General features: G+C 43.6%; 1 protein-coding gene across 4 annotated transcripts in view; it reads right to left on the minus strand.

Moving 5' to 3' along the window:
• SUN2 (Sad1 and UNC84 domain containing 2) overlaps nt 1–18,632 on the minus strand; it is a 115,290-nt gene that overhangs the window by 66,228 nt on the left and 30,430 nt on the right. For all 4 annotated transcript variants that reach the window (XM_040359485.1, XM_040359486.1, XM_040359483.1 and 1 more), the window contains exons 4-5: nt 14,899–15,056; nt 7,603–7,740 (exon numbers count right to left, since the gene is read on the minus strand). In XM_040359485.1, the coding sequence (XP_040215419.1) occupies nt 7,603–7,740; nt 14,899–15,056 (296 nt within the window). The remainder of the gene's footprint in view (nt 1–7,602; nt 7,741–14,898; nt 15,057–18,632) is intronic.

An 18,632-nucleotide genomic window follows, 5' to 3' on the forward strand; every position in this document is an offset into this window, starting at 1 on the left:
TCAGGGACGCCCTTCAGGGGCTCCAAAACCCGGGTTTGTGACACCATATGACACTGGGTCACATTATGGAGCTCCCAGGTATGGGGTCCCTCAGAATATGGGGGCATACTATCAAGGTCCGGCACCTAAATTAAAAGGACAGCCGCCACGAGGTAGGGGTTGGGGACAGAGTGACCACAGGGGGAGGGGCTCGTTCATCGACAGTATGGATAACTGGAGACAGGGCCAGTATGTAGATGGTGATTATCCATCTCCCTCATACTGCCGTTCGGAAGCAAACCCCGGGTGGGATTACAATGTCCCTACATATAATTCCTTTTTCCCCTCTTAGGGATAAGGATGGCCCCGATGGTTATCAGGCTCCAGATGTGTCTCAATATCCCACACCTAATAGTGGAGCTTGGTTCGCACCTCCCCCATTCCAATGTCAAGTTGGAATGTCTAACCCTGGGGGTAGTGTGGCCCCAAATGGAGCTACACATTGGGATTTTCACAGACCCACCCAGGGTGTAAAAAGACAGGGAGAAAAAGGAGAGGGAATAAAGGGGGGAGGCGGTGCAGTGCACTCAAAGCGCACAAAAACATAGTAGGAAATGGTATTTTTAAAGTACCAAAGCACTTACTGATTCAGAAAAATCAATTTTGGACAAAGGCCTTAAATTTGCGCCACCCAAAAGTTTAAATAAATTTAACACGTATATGGATATTCATAAATTTATCAGAAAATTTAACATAAAACGCTATATGATTGGGAGTTCACCTGCAAGTCATCTGGCGTCCAATGGTTATGTTTAGTCTGGTTTAGCTAATGCATCTTTGTTTAACCCTCCAGGTGGGTTAGCACCATCTCTTAAGATATTTTGTGATGTATTAATTAGGGACCTGGAAGGTATTGAGATCAAAAAAGCGAGACTAAATAAGACCCTCCAGGAAGGGTTAGATTCTCTTTGTAATAACAAAGATCTGGTGGTGAGACCAGCTGATAAAGTGGGGGGGGGGTATCGTCATTCTGGATAGAGCAGATTATCTAACAGAGATGCATAACATTGTGGATGATATCAATACATACACTTTGTTACCAAGTGACCCCAAAGCCAAATATAAAAGGGATCTGGAGGTACTAATTGAGAGGGGATTCTATGAATGAATACTCTCCTCTAAAGAAAAACTTTACCTGATACCTAAGGCCCCCCGAACCCCAACCATTTACTACCTACCTAAACTCCATAAGAATCCGGTCTGCTCCCCGGGACGTCCCATAGTTAGTGGGATTGAGTCTATTACGCCCCGGGTGGGCAGATATATAGATTTTTACCTTCAACCCTTGGTGAAGAAAATCCCGTTGTAGGTCAAGGACTCCAGACATATTATCGATATTCTTTCTGGACGTTCCCCTACAGCCAATATGTGGATGGTTACAGTGGATGTCACTTCCCTGTATACGATCATTCCCCATGAATTAGGATTTGAGGCAGTCCAATGCTTTTTAGAAAGAGACTCTGGGCTCCAGTCTAAACAAGTAGATTTTGTGATGTCCTTATTGAGGTTCGCAGCAGCATCTAACGATGTCTGGTTTGATGATAATTTTTATAGACAGGATACAGGAGTAGCCATGGGGGCTAAATATGCCCCTAGTTTGGCGAACCTGTTTATGGCCAGGTGGGAGGAGGATGTCATCCACTCAAGGGTTATACCACAGGTGGCCCTTTGGGCTAGATATATTGATGACATCCTCCTCCTATGGGCCGGTGAACACCAAGATTTGGCCGATTTTATGGTATCCCTAAATAATAAGAGAGGGACCCAACTAAAATATGAAGCCAGCCAAACCGAAATCCATTATTTGGATTTGAAAATTGAGGTTAGGGATGACAAATTCGCTACCTCCACGTATTTTAAGGAAACAGACAGAAATTCCTTTATACCAACAATTGCCATCATGAGCCGTGGTTAAGGGCGGTTCCTAAGAGTCAATATCTCAGACTGAGAAGGAACTGTTCCGATCCTAATCAATTTTTGGCCCAGGCTGATATACTGACAGACCGTTTCCTGGAGAAAGGATATTCAAAGGAGTCCCTACAGGGGTCCTTGAATGGAGTTTTGGCCACTAGGAGGGAGGGAAAGGTCCCCGATGGGGTACCCTTTATAACGACCTATTCTATCCAGCATAGAAGTATTACCCAACTTGTCAACAAACACTGGTATATAGCAATGAATGACCCTGTACTGAAGGACATCCTGCCATCCAAACCACAGGTTATCTTTAGGGGTGTACAATCCACAGTGAATGTTCTAAACCCTCCAATTAGGGGTATAGGTTTTTTTGATCAACTGAAAGGATACTACAAGTGCAAACGCTGTAGAGTCTGTTTTTTTAATTCCTGCCCACAGAGGTGTGTCACCACCTTTACCTCTACAGCTACAGGGCAAGAACATAAAATTAGGCCCTGTATCACCTGTGCTTCCACTGGCATAGTATATCTACTGCAGTGCCCCTGTGGCCTACAGTATGTGGGCCGGACCATAAGATCCTTCCAGATTCGTGTTAATGAACACATCAAACATTCTGGCAGGATTCAAAAATCATTCTGTTTCCAACCATTATCAGTTGAAACAAAGGAGAGATCCATCAAATACCCTTTACTTAGGGATTGATAAATTCAAGCCACACTGGAGGGAGAGCCATCTGTTAAGGGGAATTTAGAGGATGGAAATGGGTTGGATTTACCGTTTAAAGACCTACGCCCCTTATGGGTTGAACATTGAAACAGATGTGAATGCGTTTATTAATAATGCGTGATCTGTAAACTCATTGTGATTTGCACCAATAGAGGCGGTTCATAACTCCCCTAGTCCCCCCTCTTCTGGTTTATTTTTCTATATATTTTTTTCATTTCTAATTTTTAATTTTATTCTCGTTACATTTTTCTTTTTTACTTTCTGTATATAATTTTTGTTCTTTGACACATGCACGTTACACTGTTTTTTGTAGGCGGAGTTCTATTTGCCTTTATGTAGGCGGAGTTTTATTCGCCCCTATATAGCACAGAAAATGGTAGCATTTAATACCGTTATAAAAGTTTTGTACAACATTTTTTTTAGTATTCTTGTTTCTTATAGCACTTTTTTGCATGGGAAGGTGCGTCCTTAGTATTGGGTACGCATTATATACCATGTTTAAAGACTAAGGATAAAAAATTTACTTTTAGATGATTGAGGGATGAACATCATCCTCGTTATTTAAGGTTTTGGTACCTGAATAGGAGAGGTCCCAAAATAATATCTCTTTAAAATATTTTTTTTCTCAGTTATTAGAGAATTTATACACTGTCACCAATAAGGATATGGAGGCGGACAACCTATGGTTGCTGCCTTTATGTACATATCCATATATTTTTTCCTATCCAACTTAGTTTCCTCGGAGACACTTATTTATAAGGGGGTTACTTATGGGTTAAATCCTGTGAGAGTAAGGGTAACAATTGGGTTTCTGGGATAAGTAAGGTATATTTTTTAAACCCTCTTCTAGTTTTAGCATATATATGTAGCGCCTGTAGTCCCTCTTGTCCCAGTAAAGAAAAGAGGGGGTGTTTTAATATCGTACATTGGCGTCACATAGGAATGCTCTGGGTGGGGGTAGGGTATACGGAACAAGTACTGTGACTTTGGGAGTGGAGGTCACGCGGCTTGAGATAGGTTAGATGGAAACATCTAATGAGACCTTTGATTAATAGATTGTCACACAAAAGGTAATGTCCGGTTACAGGTATTTTCCCCTTTTTTTCTATTTTCTTTCTAAGAAGTTCAACAATTATTTGTTTTCTTGGGGGTGTAGCGCCGCACCGCCGAGTACTGGCATCTTTTCCCACAGTTAAGATGGCGTCAGCGCTGCTATTGTCCTGCATTTCACAATGAGGCTTGGTTATAAATATTTGGTGATTCACTGGTACGCCCTATCCCATTGAGAACGTCCAATTGATGACGAAACGCGTCTGGGAGGACGTGCAGTGACGTCACCACGCTAAGGAGGAAGGGCGCCAACAGTTTGCCGGCCGGCACTTTCGTTTATATGCCGTTTTTATATCGATGTCTGTAAGTACGCCTACGCTTTTTAATAAATGCCAATTTTTTTTATACGGAATTATGCTATGGTGCACTTTCTTTTCATTCCTACAATCGGATGAGCCTGAGATCGTGCCTGGTGTTTTCCTTGGGACCTGTCTCCCCTTGTATTCCTGAAAGTCCACAAAGGCCGCGGCTGGGCTATAGCCGACTGCTTATAAAGCTTGCCCTCTGGTAAGCGGCCTTACATTTCTGTGAAGGGATCACTTTAGTATTACAATACCTGAACTCCTGAATTCTATATCTGCATGAACTTTGTCGTCATCTGGAGACATATGCTGATAATTGCACTTTATGGACTTGATTTACACCATATCCTGAATGTAATTTACCTTTTTGGCGCGGCTTTGTTTTGTATGTATGTTTTGCTCTGTGTATCGCACGCCAGCTGCTGCCTGTTTTTAGTGTAATTTTCTGTACTAATTTTGAGCGTATTAGCGCAGTTTTTTGTTTTTTCTTTCTTCAGGGCTGTTTATATGACCGAGCCGTGATGACATGACTCCCATGCATGCACACAGGAGTGACAGCTGCAGAACAGCTCTCTCAGGAGGCATGCGCCTATGATATCTCCGGCTGCTACTAAAGTACATAACTCCTAACAAGTATAGGAGATATTTACTGTACCTACAGGTAAGCCTTATTAGAAGCTTACCTGTAGGTATAAATCAAAAAGCGGACTTTACTACCGCTTTAAGTAGTTCAGCAGTAGAGAGGGATTAGAATGCTTGTCAGTTTTTATTGCTGCATGTGCCCCTGTTAAGGAGATTCACCCTCTCTATTTGTCCCCTTTACCATTATCATTGAAAGTGAAGGTTGTCCCCAGATAAGTAATAGAGGGGAAATCTGGGGATACTAGTTCTGGTGACCTGGGGGTTCCCAAGAAATTCCCTTAATTTGCAGGGATTTCCTCTCACTTCCTATTTTGCTATGGCACACGAAGTGAAAGCTCAGCAATGGTACACAAATGGCGAGAAAATAAATAAATATCTAGACAGGTTATAACTCTCCCTTGCTCTATCCAAGAAAAAGTTAAAAAAGTTTCACCTGTAGTTCTACTTTAACCCTAAATGCTCTGAGGTAATCAAAACCTTTGCAACCAAATTTTTAAGTTTTGGTATGCTCTGGTTGTCTGCGCTGCTGCAGATCTGTCACCTCTATTCCAAAAGCCCAGCAGGCATGCTGGTACATGTAGTTACAGCATTAACTTGCAAGGTTCTGCTGTAATCCCACAACACTTGTGATCAAAACTGGTTATTCATTTGCTGTTGATTCAAATGGCTACACGCCCAATCCCAGTTCAACAAGTATATCTACCTTTCTATTTAAGCTGGCCGCACTGCTTGAACAGCTAGTGTTCCTAGAGCTGGATTCCTAAATGAACTAAACAATTGGATATTTACATTTATAGGCAACACCATCAATTGCCTTCTGGGAGATCATGAAATATTTTTCCCCCACTGGAGCAAATTGGACCATGCTTTATAGGGTTTTTTTTTTTTTGCATTCCTCTGGACCAACTGTGAAGCCTTGTATACACGACCGGTTTTCCCCATCAGGAAAACTGCCATGAGAGCTTTTGGCCAGGAAAACCGTCCATGTGTACGCTCCATTGCAGTTTTCCCGACAGAAAAACTGCTTAAAAAAAAAAAAAAAAAGCAGGTTCTCCGTTTTCCTCTCGGGATTCCCGGCAGACTTTTTACCGCCGGGAATCTCGTACGTGTGTACGAGGCTTCCGTGTATGGTTTTGTATATGGAAGTTTTTCAATTTATTCTTTTTTTTTTCTATTGGCTGAACCAGATGGACTTGAGTGTTTACCTTGACTAATTTTGTAACTATGTAAATATTCTTAACCTGTCCTGCCACCCATGCCTCTGATCTATGCTTTCTTGTGGAGCTACCCCTACTGACAGAATCTTTAGGAACTTCCAGGAGTTTCAGAGATTTACGTCCCCCTCTGGCCCTTACAATCACTAGTTTGTTCCATTTTCGAATGACAGCATTGCTGTAAGTTCTGGAGCCAATCTGCCTGTGCTGAGATGAGTAAACTCTAGCATAAGAGAGCATCCTCAGATTAAAAGAAGCCCCTTCGAATCTGCATAGCGCTTAAATAGTCTGACAAAGACACCTAGAGCTTTGGGGCCGACTTACATTTAAGACCTTAGATTTCAGTATTATTGTGATAAAATGTTTCAGCCACCCAATGTGTGACTAAAAATTTAAGTTTACAAAATAAAGTACACAAGGGTTAAAACCCATCAGGCATTTTTTATTTTTGTTACCCATCAGTGAGATTTTACTTCCTGTTCCAAAGATAGAGGAAACCACTTCTTAACCACTTAAGGACCACCTAACGCCGATATACGTCGGCAGAATGGCACGGCTGGGCACAATCACGTACCTGTACGTGATTGTAAAATGCCCAGTTGTGGGCGCGCTCCCCGGTCCAAAGTTCCGTGACCGGATCACCGCCGGAGTCCCGCGATCGGTCCCCGGAGCTGAAGAACGGGGAGAGGTGTGTGTAAACACACCTTCCCCGTTCTTCACAGTGGCGCCGTCATTGATCGTCTGTTCCCTGATTTAGGGAAAGGCGATCAATGATGTCACACGTCCAGTCCCGCCCCCCTACAGTTAGAAACACATATGAGGTCATGCTTAACCCCTTCAGCGCCCCCTAGTGGTTAACTCCCAAACTGCAATTGTCATTTTCACAGTAAACAATGCATTTTTATAGCACTTTTTTGCTGTGAAAATGACAATGGTCCCAAAAATGTGTCAAAAATTGTCCGACATAATGTCGCAGTCACGAAAGAAAAAAAAAAAAAAAACGCTGATCGCCGCCATTAGTAGTAAAAAAAAAAATAATATATTTTATAAAAATGCAATAAAACTATCCCCTATTTTTTAAACGCTATAAATTTTGCGCAAACCAATCGAAAAACGATTTTTGCGATTTTTTTTATCAAAAATAGGTAGAAGTATACGTATTGGCCTAACCTGAGGGAAAAAAAAGTTTTTTGGGGATATTTGTTATAGCAAAAAGAAAAAAAAAATATTGATTTTTTTTTAAAATTGTCACTCTATTTTTGACTATAGCGCAAAAAAATAAAAACCGCAGAGGTGATCAAATACCACCAAAAGAAAGCTCTATTTGTGGGGAAAAAAAAGGACGCCAATTTTGTTTGGGAGCCACATCGCACGACGCGTAATTGTCAGTTAAAGCGACGCAGTGCCGAATCGCAAAAAGGGCCTGGTCCTTTACCTGCATTTTGGTCTGGGTCTTAAGTGGTTAAACAGTCATCACCAGGACAGTGTCCTTATTGGAAAATTTCTTACCACTTTTTGTAATGGAGACAATGTCATCAGGACAGATAGAAAGAGTAAATTTACCCAGACAGCGACAAAGCATCACAGGGGTTATCACACGTTTCATTCTATTCAAAGTATACTCTTTATTTCTTTGATAGTACGGGAGTCCTTACCATTGTAATCCTCCTCTGAAGAATAACCAGAAGATGAAGGAGATTTGTCATACGTTGTCTGTCTATCTGACAAGCCATTCTTGCTGCCGAGGTGGGAAATATCTATCCCAAGCCTTTTCCGTACCAAGTCACTCTCTCCTGCAGAAGTCAGATTGTATAATAAGCATAGAGTATGATAAAAGTTGCCCTTATTATTTACCTGACCTTTGTGTATAATGTGCACATTTCCAAAGAATAAAGAAGAGACTATTTCTCACCTATTAAATTGGGGTCTGTACTCCATAAAATTTAAAATTGTAAAATAAAGAATATATATAAAGGGGTTATTTCAACACAAAAACCTTTAAACTATGAGCTTTCAATCCAATAACATCTGACCCAAATGTCAACAACCCTCCACCAAATAAGCATTCCAGGCAAAGAGGACATGTGGCAACCCAAAAAAAAAGCATATAGTAAAAGATCAGTGTGGGGTTAGGGTCTTTATTATTGCCCGTTTCCCTGTTGGGGAGATCCACTCTTTAGGGATGAGAACTCATTTGGCCCAGACACAGGTTTAGACCAAACTCTGCTTGTTCAGGAGTCTTGTCAGGTGCTTTTCTCTTTTTTTGCCATCTGTGTCCCATAGGGGAGATTTCCCTTTACTTACTATCCAATTACCAAAACAGGACGTGAGAGGAAATCCCTACAAAGTGATAGAATCCCTAGTTATCACTATGGTCACCAGAACTATTGTCCCCACTGGGAGATTTCCCTTACTGTTCTGTTAGGGACAACCTAAAATGTGGGATTTTCTTTCACTTTAGATAATAGTAATCATTAAAAATAGAGAGGGTGAATTCACCTAATGGGGGCACAGAAAGCAAGAAAACCCTGACAGGTGTTATGTCTCTCCTTTTAAAGACAGTGGGCCAAATTCTCAAAAGAGATACGCAGGCGGAACTGCTGTTCAGTCTGTGCCTAACTTTGGAAACTATCCTCAAAAGGCTTTTTCCAAAGTTAGGCAGAAAATCTGACATGTGTAAGACACTTACACGGTCAGATCTTAGGATGCAGTACCGCATCCGCCGCTGGGGGCATTTCTCATTGAAATGCCGCTTTGAGTATGCAAATGAGGACTTAAGCAGATCCACAACGCTTTTCAGCATTGTGATTTCTGCGTAATTTCCGATTTGCTTGCGCAAAACTAGGGCAGGTTTTACAATGTGTAAAATTAGTCACACCTTGTAAAAGCCCATTCAAGCGACGGCATTTGGTATGCATTCCCGAGGGAGAACTCCACGGCAATTTGTAAAATCAAAACCGGCGTAGGTTCCCCCCCCAGGAGCATACCAGGCCCTTAGGTCTGGTATGGGTTGTAAGGAGACCCCCCCTACGCCGAAAAATCGACGTAGGGGGTCCCCCTACAATCCATACCAGACCCGTATCCAAAGCACGCTACCCGGCCGGTCAGGAATGGGAGTGGGGACGAGCGAGCGAGCGCCCCCCCCTCCTGAGCCGTGCCAGGCCGCATGCCCTCAACATGGGGGGGTTGGGTGCTCTGGGGCAGGGGGGCACACTGCGGGCCCCCCCACCCCAGAGCACCCTGTCCCCATGTTGATGAGGACAGGACCTCTTCCCGACAACCCTTGCCGTTGGTTGTCGGGGTCTGCGGGCGGGGGCTTATCGGAATCTGGGAGTCCCCTTTAATAAGGGGGCCCCCAGATACCGGCCCCCCACCCTAAGTGAATGAATATGGGGTACATCGTACCCCTACCCATTCACCTGGAGGCAAAAAGTTATTAAACACACAACACAAGGGTTTTTAAAATAATTTATTAGTCTGCTCCGGAGGCCCCCCCTGTCTTCTTTATTAGCTCTAATACCAGGGGGGGCTTCTTCTTCCGCTCTCCGGGGGGGGTTTCTTCTTCCACTCTCCGGGGGGGGGGGTCTTCTCCGCTCTCCGGGGGGGGGGTCTTCTTTCTTCGCCGCTCTCCGCTGTTGACTCGGCGCACCCCGGTTCTTCTGCAGCTGTCCGGTGCCTTCTTCTTCAGCGCTGGCTGCCTGCTATCTTCGTGTGTTAGCTCAATTACTAGCAGGCAGCCATCGCGGTCTTCTGTGAATGAATGAATGAAAAACTTATAAAGCGCGGCGCATGCGAACTGAATCACTTCTGGGCGCTAGTTGTTCGTGTCTCATGACATCAAAAGAGCAGAGTTTTGATCCGTCTTCTGAAAGTCAGGTGGTTTTCCTCCAACCGAATGCTGGTTGGTAAAGCGTTCCATAGTCTAGGACCCTGAAAAGCAAACCTTCTTTCTCCTTTGGACTTGTATTTGGTTTTTGGTACCCTGACCAGATTTTGGTTGGTGGATCGCAGAACGCGATTCGAATTGTGAGGTTCTATCTTGTCGCAAAGATATTGCGGAGCCTTCCCATGGATGCACTTATGTGTCAGGCAGAGTGCTTTAAATGCAATTCTGTCTTTTACTGGCAGCCAGTGAAGGGTTCTCAACGAAGGTGAGATTGATTCCCATTTTTTTTTCCCAGTCACCAGTCTGGCGGCCGTATTCTGAACGACTTGCAGACGGGAGATTTGGTACTTTGGGAGTCCGAGGTACAGGGCGTTAGCATAGTCCAGTCTGGAATTCACGATTGTTCCCACCACGACTGCTACGTCTTCTTTGGGGACGTGGGTACCTACCGGAGCATGATGGGACGGTGATGCCTATATAAATGGGATGCAAGGCGCGCTACCATCATTGCAGTGAGAAGAGGCGACGTGTCAACATCGGAAGAAGGGAGAAGAAGAACATGACGTCACAGAAGACCGCGATGGCTGCCTGCTAGTAATTGAGCCAACACACGAAGATAGCAGGCAGCCAGCGCTGAAGAAGAAGGCACCGGACAGCTGCAGAAGAACCGGGGTGCGCCGAGTCAACAGCGGAGAGCGGCGAAGATAGAAGAAGACCCCCGGAGAGCGGAGAAGACCCCCCCGGAGAGTGGAAGAAGAAACCCCCCCCGGAGAGCGGAGAAGACCCCCGGAGAGCGGAAGAAGAAGCCCCCCCTGGTATTAGAGCTAAAGAAGACAGGGGGGGCCTCCGGAGCAGACTAATAAATTATTTTTAAAATCCTTGTGTTGTGTGTTTAATAACTTTAACTTTTTGCCTCCAGGTGAATGGGTAGGGGTACGATGTACCCCATATCCATTCACTTAGGGTGGGGGGCCGGTATCTGGGGGCCCCCTTATTTGAGGGGACTCCCAGATTCCGATAAGCCCCCGCCCGCAGACCCCGACAACCAACGGCAAGGGTTGTCGGGAAGAGGTCCTGTCCTCATCAACATGGGGACAGGGTGCTCTGGGGTGGGGGGGCCCGCAGTGCGCCCCCCTGCCCCAGAGCACCCAACCCCCCCATGTTAAGGGCATGCGGCCTGGCACGGCTCAGGAGGGGGGGGGGGCGCTCGCTCGTCCCCACTCCCTTTCCTGACCGGCCGGGTAGCGTGCTTTGGATACGGGTCTGGTATGGATTGTAGGGGGACCCCCTACGTCGAATTTTCGGCGTAGGGGGGGTCTCCTTACAACCCATACCAGACCTAAGGGCCTGGTATGCTCCTGGGGGGGGGGAACCCATGCCGGTTTTTTCTTTGAAAATTGGCATGGAGTTCTCCCTCTCAGGAATGCATGCCGAGCGACGCTGTCAATTTTTTTTATAATTATTTGTTATCCCGGCGCGTATATTTTTTTTCACCCATCGCAACTTTAGTGTCCCGTCGCAATCCACAAAGCCCGGCGTAAATTACGTTCGCGCGCTGCACGTCGGGAAAATTACGTCATGCGCAGTACGGCCGGCGCGGGAGCGCGCCTCATTTAAATTTTAAACGCCCCCCGGAGAGGAGGACCGCCTTGCGACGGAGGCACTTAAGTTACACGGCGTGTAATTTCTAGGTAAGTGCTTTGTGGATCAGGCACTTAGGTAGAAATTTTAAGTCAGTGTAACTTAACTGCTGAAAGTTAAGTTAGGCAACTTTTTTGAGAATTTGGCCCAGTGTGCTATACAAGATTTGTAACTACCACAGCAGATGAAAATGGGCAAAAAGTCTGCAAAGAGAGAGGAGTGGTGGTGGAAATATAATACTGGATGCATCGTTAAACTTACAGGGCAGAAAATAAGATAGAACCTTAAAAGCCTAATTTAAGTCTTTTAATAATTCCTGTAGCTCTGCATTTCTGGTATCTGGCTGATTTTTTGCTCGTACATTCCACAAAAAAAAAAAAAAAAAAAAAGCCCTTTTCTCTCTCAATAAAATTGCTGCTTCCTGTGCTCCCTCTCAAGTGCTCTTTAGTGGCATAGTTATAAAAAAAAAAAAAAAAAAGAAGAGCATTCATTGCAGAGGAAAAAGAGGACGTGTCAGACTGGGCCTGTTACTAAGGCCTGATTATACAGCTGAAATACTAAATACTTTTGTATTTGAATCGCACACAGTCCCATGTGCAAGTGTGAACAGGGCCTGACCTGAGTTCAGCTAGTTACTCAGATAAACAGATGTTTTGTTTATTTCTGCTACAGGTTTGCTGACAAAGTACTACTATATTAAAACTGTGTTTGTTTGCTGCCTTGCTGAATAAAATAAAAGTCTTGTGCATGGTTTACAACTGCCACTATGCACACATAATTTTTTTTTTTTAAGTTTCCTGTAACAGAAGAGGTATTATGCTCACCTCTTCGATGACCTGTACCTCTCTTCCTTCCCCTATTCCAGCACTTAAGCCTCCCTCAATGTCTTTGGCATTCAAACACTTCTGGGAGTGTCAGATGTTTTTGTCCTTCACTGCTTGGTGTGATGCCATCCTAAACCCTTCACAGCTGTTGAGGCGCTATAGGAATTATCTGGTGCACAGTGGGAGATACAGGTATCCAACATTCTCTAGAAGTGTAGAAAGAATGCCAGACACTGATAGAGGCTGCAGTGCTGGAATGGTGGGGAAGTAAGAGACAGCGAGTATAAAGCCTCATACACACGGTAGGACTTCAAACAAACTTTTCCGTAGATTTTTAAGTGCGTTGGCCTTGAACTTGATATGCATACAAACGGAAGGACTTTTTCAGCAAACTTTCCCAAAATCACATGGTTTTTCAGCTCTTTACCACCACCCTTTGGTCAACTTCTGCTATTGTTGGTCGATTTTAACTTTGGTTCTGAGCATACGTGTTTGTACTTTGGACAAAAGTCCGATGGACTTCTGTACACACTATAGGACTTTTGTTGCCGAAAAGTTTGTTTGTTTGCAGATCGAACTTTTGTCCGATAAAAAACGAAAAAGTTTGTCCAATGGAGCGTACACGCGGTCGATTTTTTTTTGAAAACCTGCTCATTTTGAAGTCTGTTGTCAAAAAGTCCAACCGAGTGTATGGGGCTTAATACCTCTCTTGCAGGAAACTGAACAATTTTTGTTGATGATAGGGTCTCTAAGGGCCCGAAAAAGACACAATGCAGCGCCTTCTAAGCGTAGCAAGTGAATTTAATATTGGCGAATTGTTAAAACATATAAAAAACCTACTCACAATACAGATGTAGGTGTAGGCATGACAGAGTCAAAAGATTTCATCCGCGGGGTTCCCGGAGACGACGGGGTGTCCTCATGCAGGCATGTAGTGTTGTCCTAGCCTGTACTGCAGCGGCGGCAGGAACCAAAGCGCCCTTGGAACTGACAGGTAAGGATCTGGTCTCCACTGTGTGCTGCTATCGACGTCACATCCGGGCGCGGGAGGTGCACGCGTTCGAGACTTTCAAGTTTCTTCATCAGGTCAAGCCTGAAGAAGAGACTTGAAAGTCTCGAACGCGTGCACCTCCCGGATGTCTCCGGGAACCCCGCGGATGAAATCTTTTGACTCTGTCATGCCTACACCTACATCTGTATTGTGAGTAGGTTTTTTATATGTTTTAACAATTCGCCAATATTAAATTCACTTGCTACGCTTAGAAGGCGCTGCATTGTGTCTTTTTCTTGTCCCTCTACAGATTGCTTCATCTGCTAGCTGGCTGCCACCTAAGCAAGGCATCTTTTATTTATATAGTGCTGTGGACATTTTCTGAATTGGACTATTGTATTTCCATAAGAGCACTTTATTTCTGGACACCAACCAAACTTTTTTGTTTATCTTTTTCACTGTTCCTCTTTCTATTTTTTATGTCCACCTTACACATCCCAGGTATTGTTTTTACAGACCTTTATAGGGAGTGCGCTCAATTATTGTGTTTTTTGTGTCTCTAAGGGACTGAGAATATTATATTATCTTCATATCAGAACACTATTGGGCCGATTTACTCAAGAAACTGAAAATCTTCATACAATAAATTTAGTGAACAGGAATTGTCTTTTCACATGATTGGATAATGAATATTCACACAATTTGATTTTAAATATTTTAGTAAATTAGACTCCACGGATATAAAGAAAGCATCCTGTACCGCATAAAAATTAGAAGTACTGTTTTCCTCATTATAAAAGTACTAAAAGGGCAACGCAAACCAATTTTTTATGAGAATTCCCAGTCAGCAGATACAAGAAGGTTCGTAGTCTCACGTATTAACCCATGAAGGATCTCTTCAAGGTTCTTCTACAGTTTTCAAATCATCTCTAAAAATGCGAACTTAGCATCAGCAATTGGGATGGAGTGAAATCCCTTTGTGGAATCATGTGCAAACAAATATCAAATATGCTCCTGTATTTATCGTATTTTACAGTACTTTTCAAAATTCTTTTTTCCCCCCCAAATCAAACATCACAGGCTCTCTGCAACAAGCATACAAGGCTCTGCCATGGCATTCTCTTGTGTTGTTATTATTAGATGCTAAGGGGGCTTAACGTCATAAGCACTATTATCTGGTTGGACCTCGTAATAACACTTAACTAATCTAACTAATCAATTAGCCATAAAAGCAGATGATCGCAGGAAAAAGGATCAGACTCTTATACTGACTGACACATATTAAATAAAAACGATGATGTACTCTAGGGGGCTGAACTGAGGCATGTGATTTAGTGTCCACTGACTAATGAGGTGGTTAGCAGAACTTACAAAATAAAAAATCCTTCTATGAACATAAAATTAATATAACATTATTTATCAGAGGTGAGGATCAGTGTGTGGTGGTTAACATATATATTTCTGAATGCTTTCAAGTTATGTTCTTTCTAGCCAATATATAAAATTATAATTATAATTAGAACACAGAAAATATTTGTCACTTTATCTGTCAACTGAAATCATTTTAATTAATCTGCACAACAGCAGCATATATTACAAATAAAATTACCCCATGTAGAGCCTTCATAGTCCGTTTCCTTTAGGGAGGAAGACAAACCACCGCGGTCCCGACTAACATATGTAGATGTCTCACTGTAGTATGTATGCTCCGTGGTCGGTTGGGGAATGGGAGCTCGTTTGATGGTGGTCACTTTTCTCCTTGTACTCCTGTAGAGTAAACATTTTACAAAAATATTTTCAAGCTTTTTGACTAATGTGCTGCAAGATCAATGACCGCATAAACACTTGGGTAACACCAGGACTCTTGTAAGGCTAGGTTCACATTATTCCAGTTTCCCTTCTGCTGCGTATGTGCAGGCACAGCAGTCTATTATTTTAACCACTTCAATACCGCACACCGTCATATGACGTCCACAAAGGGTATCTCCTATCCTGGGTGGATGTCATATGACGTCCTGGACTTTGTGCGGTGATATCTGAATGATGCCTGCAGCTAGAGGCATCAGATATCATTTTGTTCCGGCGGCGATCCTGCGCACCAAAAGAACGATCATAGCGGCGGTTTCGCCGCTTGATCGTTCTTATAGGCGGCGGGAGGGGACAACCCCCCCTCCCGCCCCCATCCGGTGCTTCTCTGGGCTCCCCCATGCCATCGGGGGCCCGGAGAAAGGATCGCCGTGCGCCGGATAGGAAGCATAGAGATGACTGGTCATCTCTATGACCATCGGAGGCCCGGGCACGATGTGATGACGTGACGCCCAGGTACCCGTAAGTAAACAAAGCCGCAATTGCGGCTAGTAAGCATTAGATCTGTGAATTTTTTTTCACGATCTTATGCTTTCCAGCCTGGAGGAGAGATGTGGGGTCTAATTGACCCCGCATCTCTCCTTAAGGAGGACCTGTCACACACTATTCCTATTACAAGTGTGATAGACGTGAAACTAAAATGAATATTTTTGTGTTATGATTAGAACCACTGAAATGGAGTGTATATTTTCCTTGAAATGATTCTTCAGATTTTGTCAGATATGTTCTTAAAGTATATTTTAACTTGGATGGACATACAGAGAGAGCTGTTGAAATCAAAAAGCAACTCCATCCACTCACTCACTCTGTGTCCCCCCTCCCTCCTGGATTCCTCAGTTGTAACAGGAAAAGCCTTCCCATCCCCCACATCCTGACTTTTACAGACCCCAGAAGGAGCCTGTATGACTTTTGGAAGAACATGAAATGGACTTGTGAGGAGAAACCACCCTTCTATGAACTGGCCAATAAAAGACTCACAAGGGTGATGGGGAGGGATTGATGGGTGTGTATTTTGTGACATCATGAAGTCAATAAATCTAAGAGGAGAAGGCCCGCCTCTCTCTCCTCTTTCATTATTTTACTACATTCTCTGTGTGTGCATCTGTCTGTTCTTCTCTTCTCTCATCTTCCTGCTGTGCACTTCAGCTCCAGACCACAAGAAGCTGTGTGTGTGTGTGTGTGTGTGTGTGTGTCTCTGTTTGTTTCTGCTTATTTTAACAGATTATACCAGTGAATCATTACAAATCTAAATCAATTGACGCGCCAACGTGGTTTTTTTGGACTTCAAGGTCAGGAGTGCGGACCCACAAGAAGCTGCCTGAGGGATGAGATTTTGTCTAGCATTGACTGGGACGTCATGAACCCCAAATCACGGTGAGTGTAGTTTTTTTTCTCCTCACTTTGTGTACTCAATGTAAGACATATTTTTCCCTCATCCAGTTTGTCTGCACATCCCCAGCCTTTCAAAGGCGGTATCTCCTTGTCCAAAACCTTTTTTAAACAAAGGCGAACCCGGCTTGTGCTGATTCACTGCTATTAATTTTTTTTGGTGTCTTGCTGCCTGTGAGTAGAAGGGTGCGCTGTAAGGGTGTGAGTAGAAGGGTGAGCTTGTGGGTTGTTTGCTGCCTGTGAGTAGAAGGGTGCGCTGTAAGGGTGTGAGTAGAAGGGTGAGCTTGTGGGTTGTTTGCTGCCTGTGAGTAGAAGGGTGCGCTGTAAGGGTGTGAGTAGAAGGGTGAGCTTGTGGGTTGTTTGCTGTCTGTTTGTGGTGTGAAATCGGCCTCCTGAGTTAGGTACTGGTCGTGCATCGTCTCGGATTAAGCCGATGTGATAAAGGTGGTGTGCACGGGGAGTGCATGCTGGCTGGGATTTGAGTCTGGGATTCAGCTCTAAGGAAGGTAGCTGCGAAGTATATATGGGCTTTTGTTATATTTACCTGTCCCATCTGGGTTGCCCACTTACACTGACGATGCCATGCACTGTATTTTGACTTGATACATAGAGGGCTTTTTGCCAGTTTTGAAATTTATAATGTGATACCCAGGGCCTGTTATTGTCTTTTCGTTTCCCTCATGTTCTGCCCACGATGCCTGCTGGAAGCATGGGCCCCGCCCGACTGCTTGAGGCCGTGCCCCTTCCTTCCCCTCACATTCTGCCCAACTGTATGCCCGGCTGGAGGAAGCATGGGCCTGCCCGGATGCTCTTCCCTGCTGAAGGCTTTGCCTCATTCTGAACGCAGATGGTGTCGCCTCCTGCCCATACTGGATTCTGTGCCCTCCGGCCCACGGGCCTTCTTCTTCATGCCCTCCTTAGTCTGTCCAGGGGGGGGTAACTACAATGCCACTTCGCTGGACAGACACGTAAGGGAGGAGAATGATGTAGATGGGAGTGGCAGACCTACCTGAAGGTAGAATCCGCTCATATGCTGTCCTGTGTGCCCCGACCTCAATGCCTTGACCTCATGGGGTGCCCAAAAGCGGTAGAGAGAGTGTGTAAATCCTGGCGTTCATGACTACAGAAGCTGTGTTCACAAGTCACAAATGAGGGATGAGGAGATTCTGGGTATAACATTGGAACAGTAGAACATTTTACATAGTACATTTAAATGGTTTTATTCCACATGCTGTGCCATGCCATCCTCAGGGTTAAGTGGGTAAGTGGCCCCAAGGGGGGAGCATTCAATACATTATCCCTTTCTGAAATCTTGTTTGAGACAGTCTCTAGATTAGATTGTTATGAGCTATGATTATGTGACCGCTTTTGAAAATAGGTAACTAATATTCGTGTACGAGTTTTTTCTCACATTTCTGATGTAGGTACCGATAATTACCAATATCCCCTGGGTGATGATTAAAAGGTTCCTTCGAAAATATTCTCTGGAGATGAGTGATATGATGGACTGTGCCCACAAATCTGAATGAAATTATATATCTTTTTTCAAATACATGGGATTGTGACCACTGGGGTTTGTGGGTTGGAATATCTCAAAGGGGGGTCCCGGTTACATGGGGTAATTAGTTAAATAATGTCAGAGTGTAAAGAAGTTCTCTAATGAGATAATTAAGTTTAATTCTGCCTGTAAATGTTTATGAATATGTTTACCCCAACAACTGAAAATGTATTATGACATGTCAAAACATGCATGGGATTAGAACAAAGGTTTAATGGGAAAATTGTTGATTGAGATTGTGTGAAGAATTGTATACAATTCAGTAAATGGTAAACAACATGGTATTTTATGTTTAACTGAAATCCTACAGATCTGGTTGTAAGAATTAATAAGTAGGGGTTTGAGCAATGTTTACAACAGATTCTAAACTTGGGTTTGGTTTATTATAAGGTTCCCCAGAGAAAAATATTAAAATATGAAAGTTATGTTCAATCTAAAAACTTTATAAAAAATATTATTATAAAAATTGTAAAAATAAAATTAAAAAATAAACAAGTGTTAAAAGTTATTATAAAATGACATTTCTGATA

The sequence above is a fragment of the Rana temporaria genome, chromosome 7 (genome assembly GCF_905171775.1).
Source record: "Rana temporaria chromosome 7, aRanTem1.1, whole genome shotgun sequence".
Taxonomy (NCBI): Eukaryota; Metazoa; Chordata; class Amphibia; order Anura; family Ranidae; genus Rana; species Rana temporaria.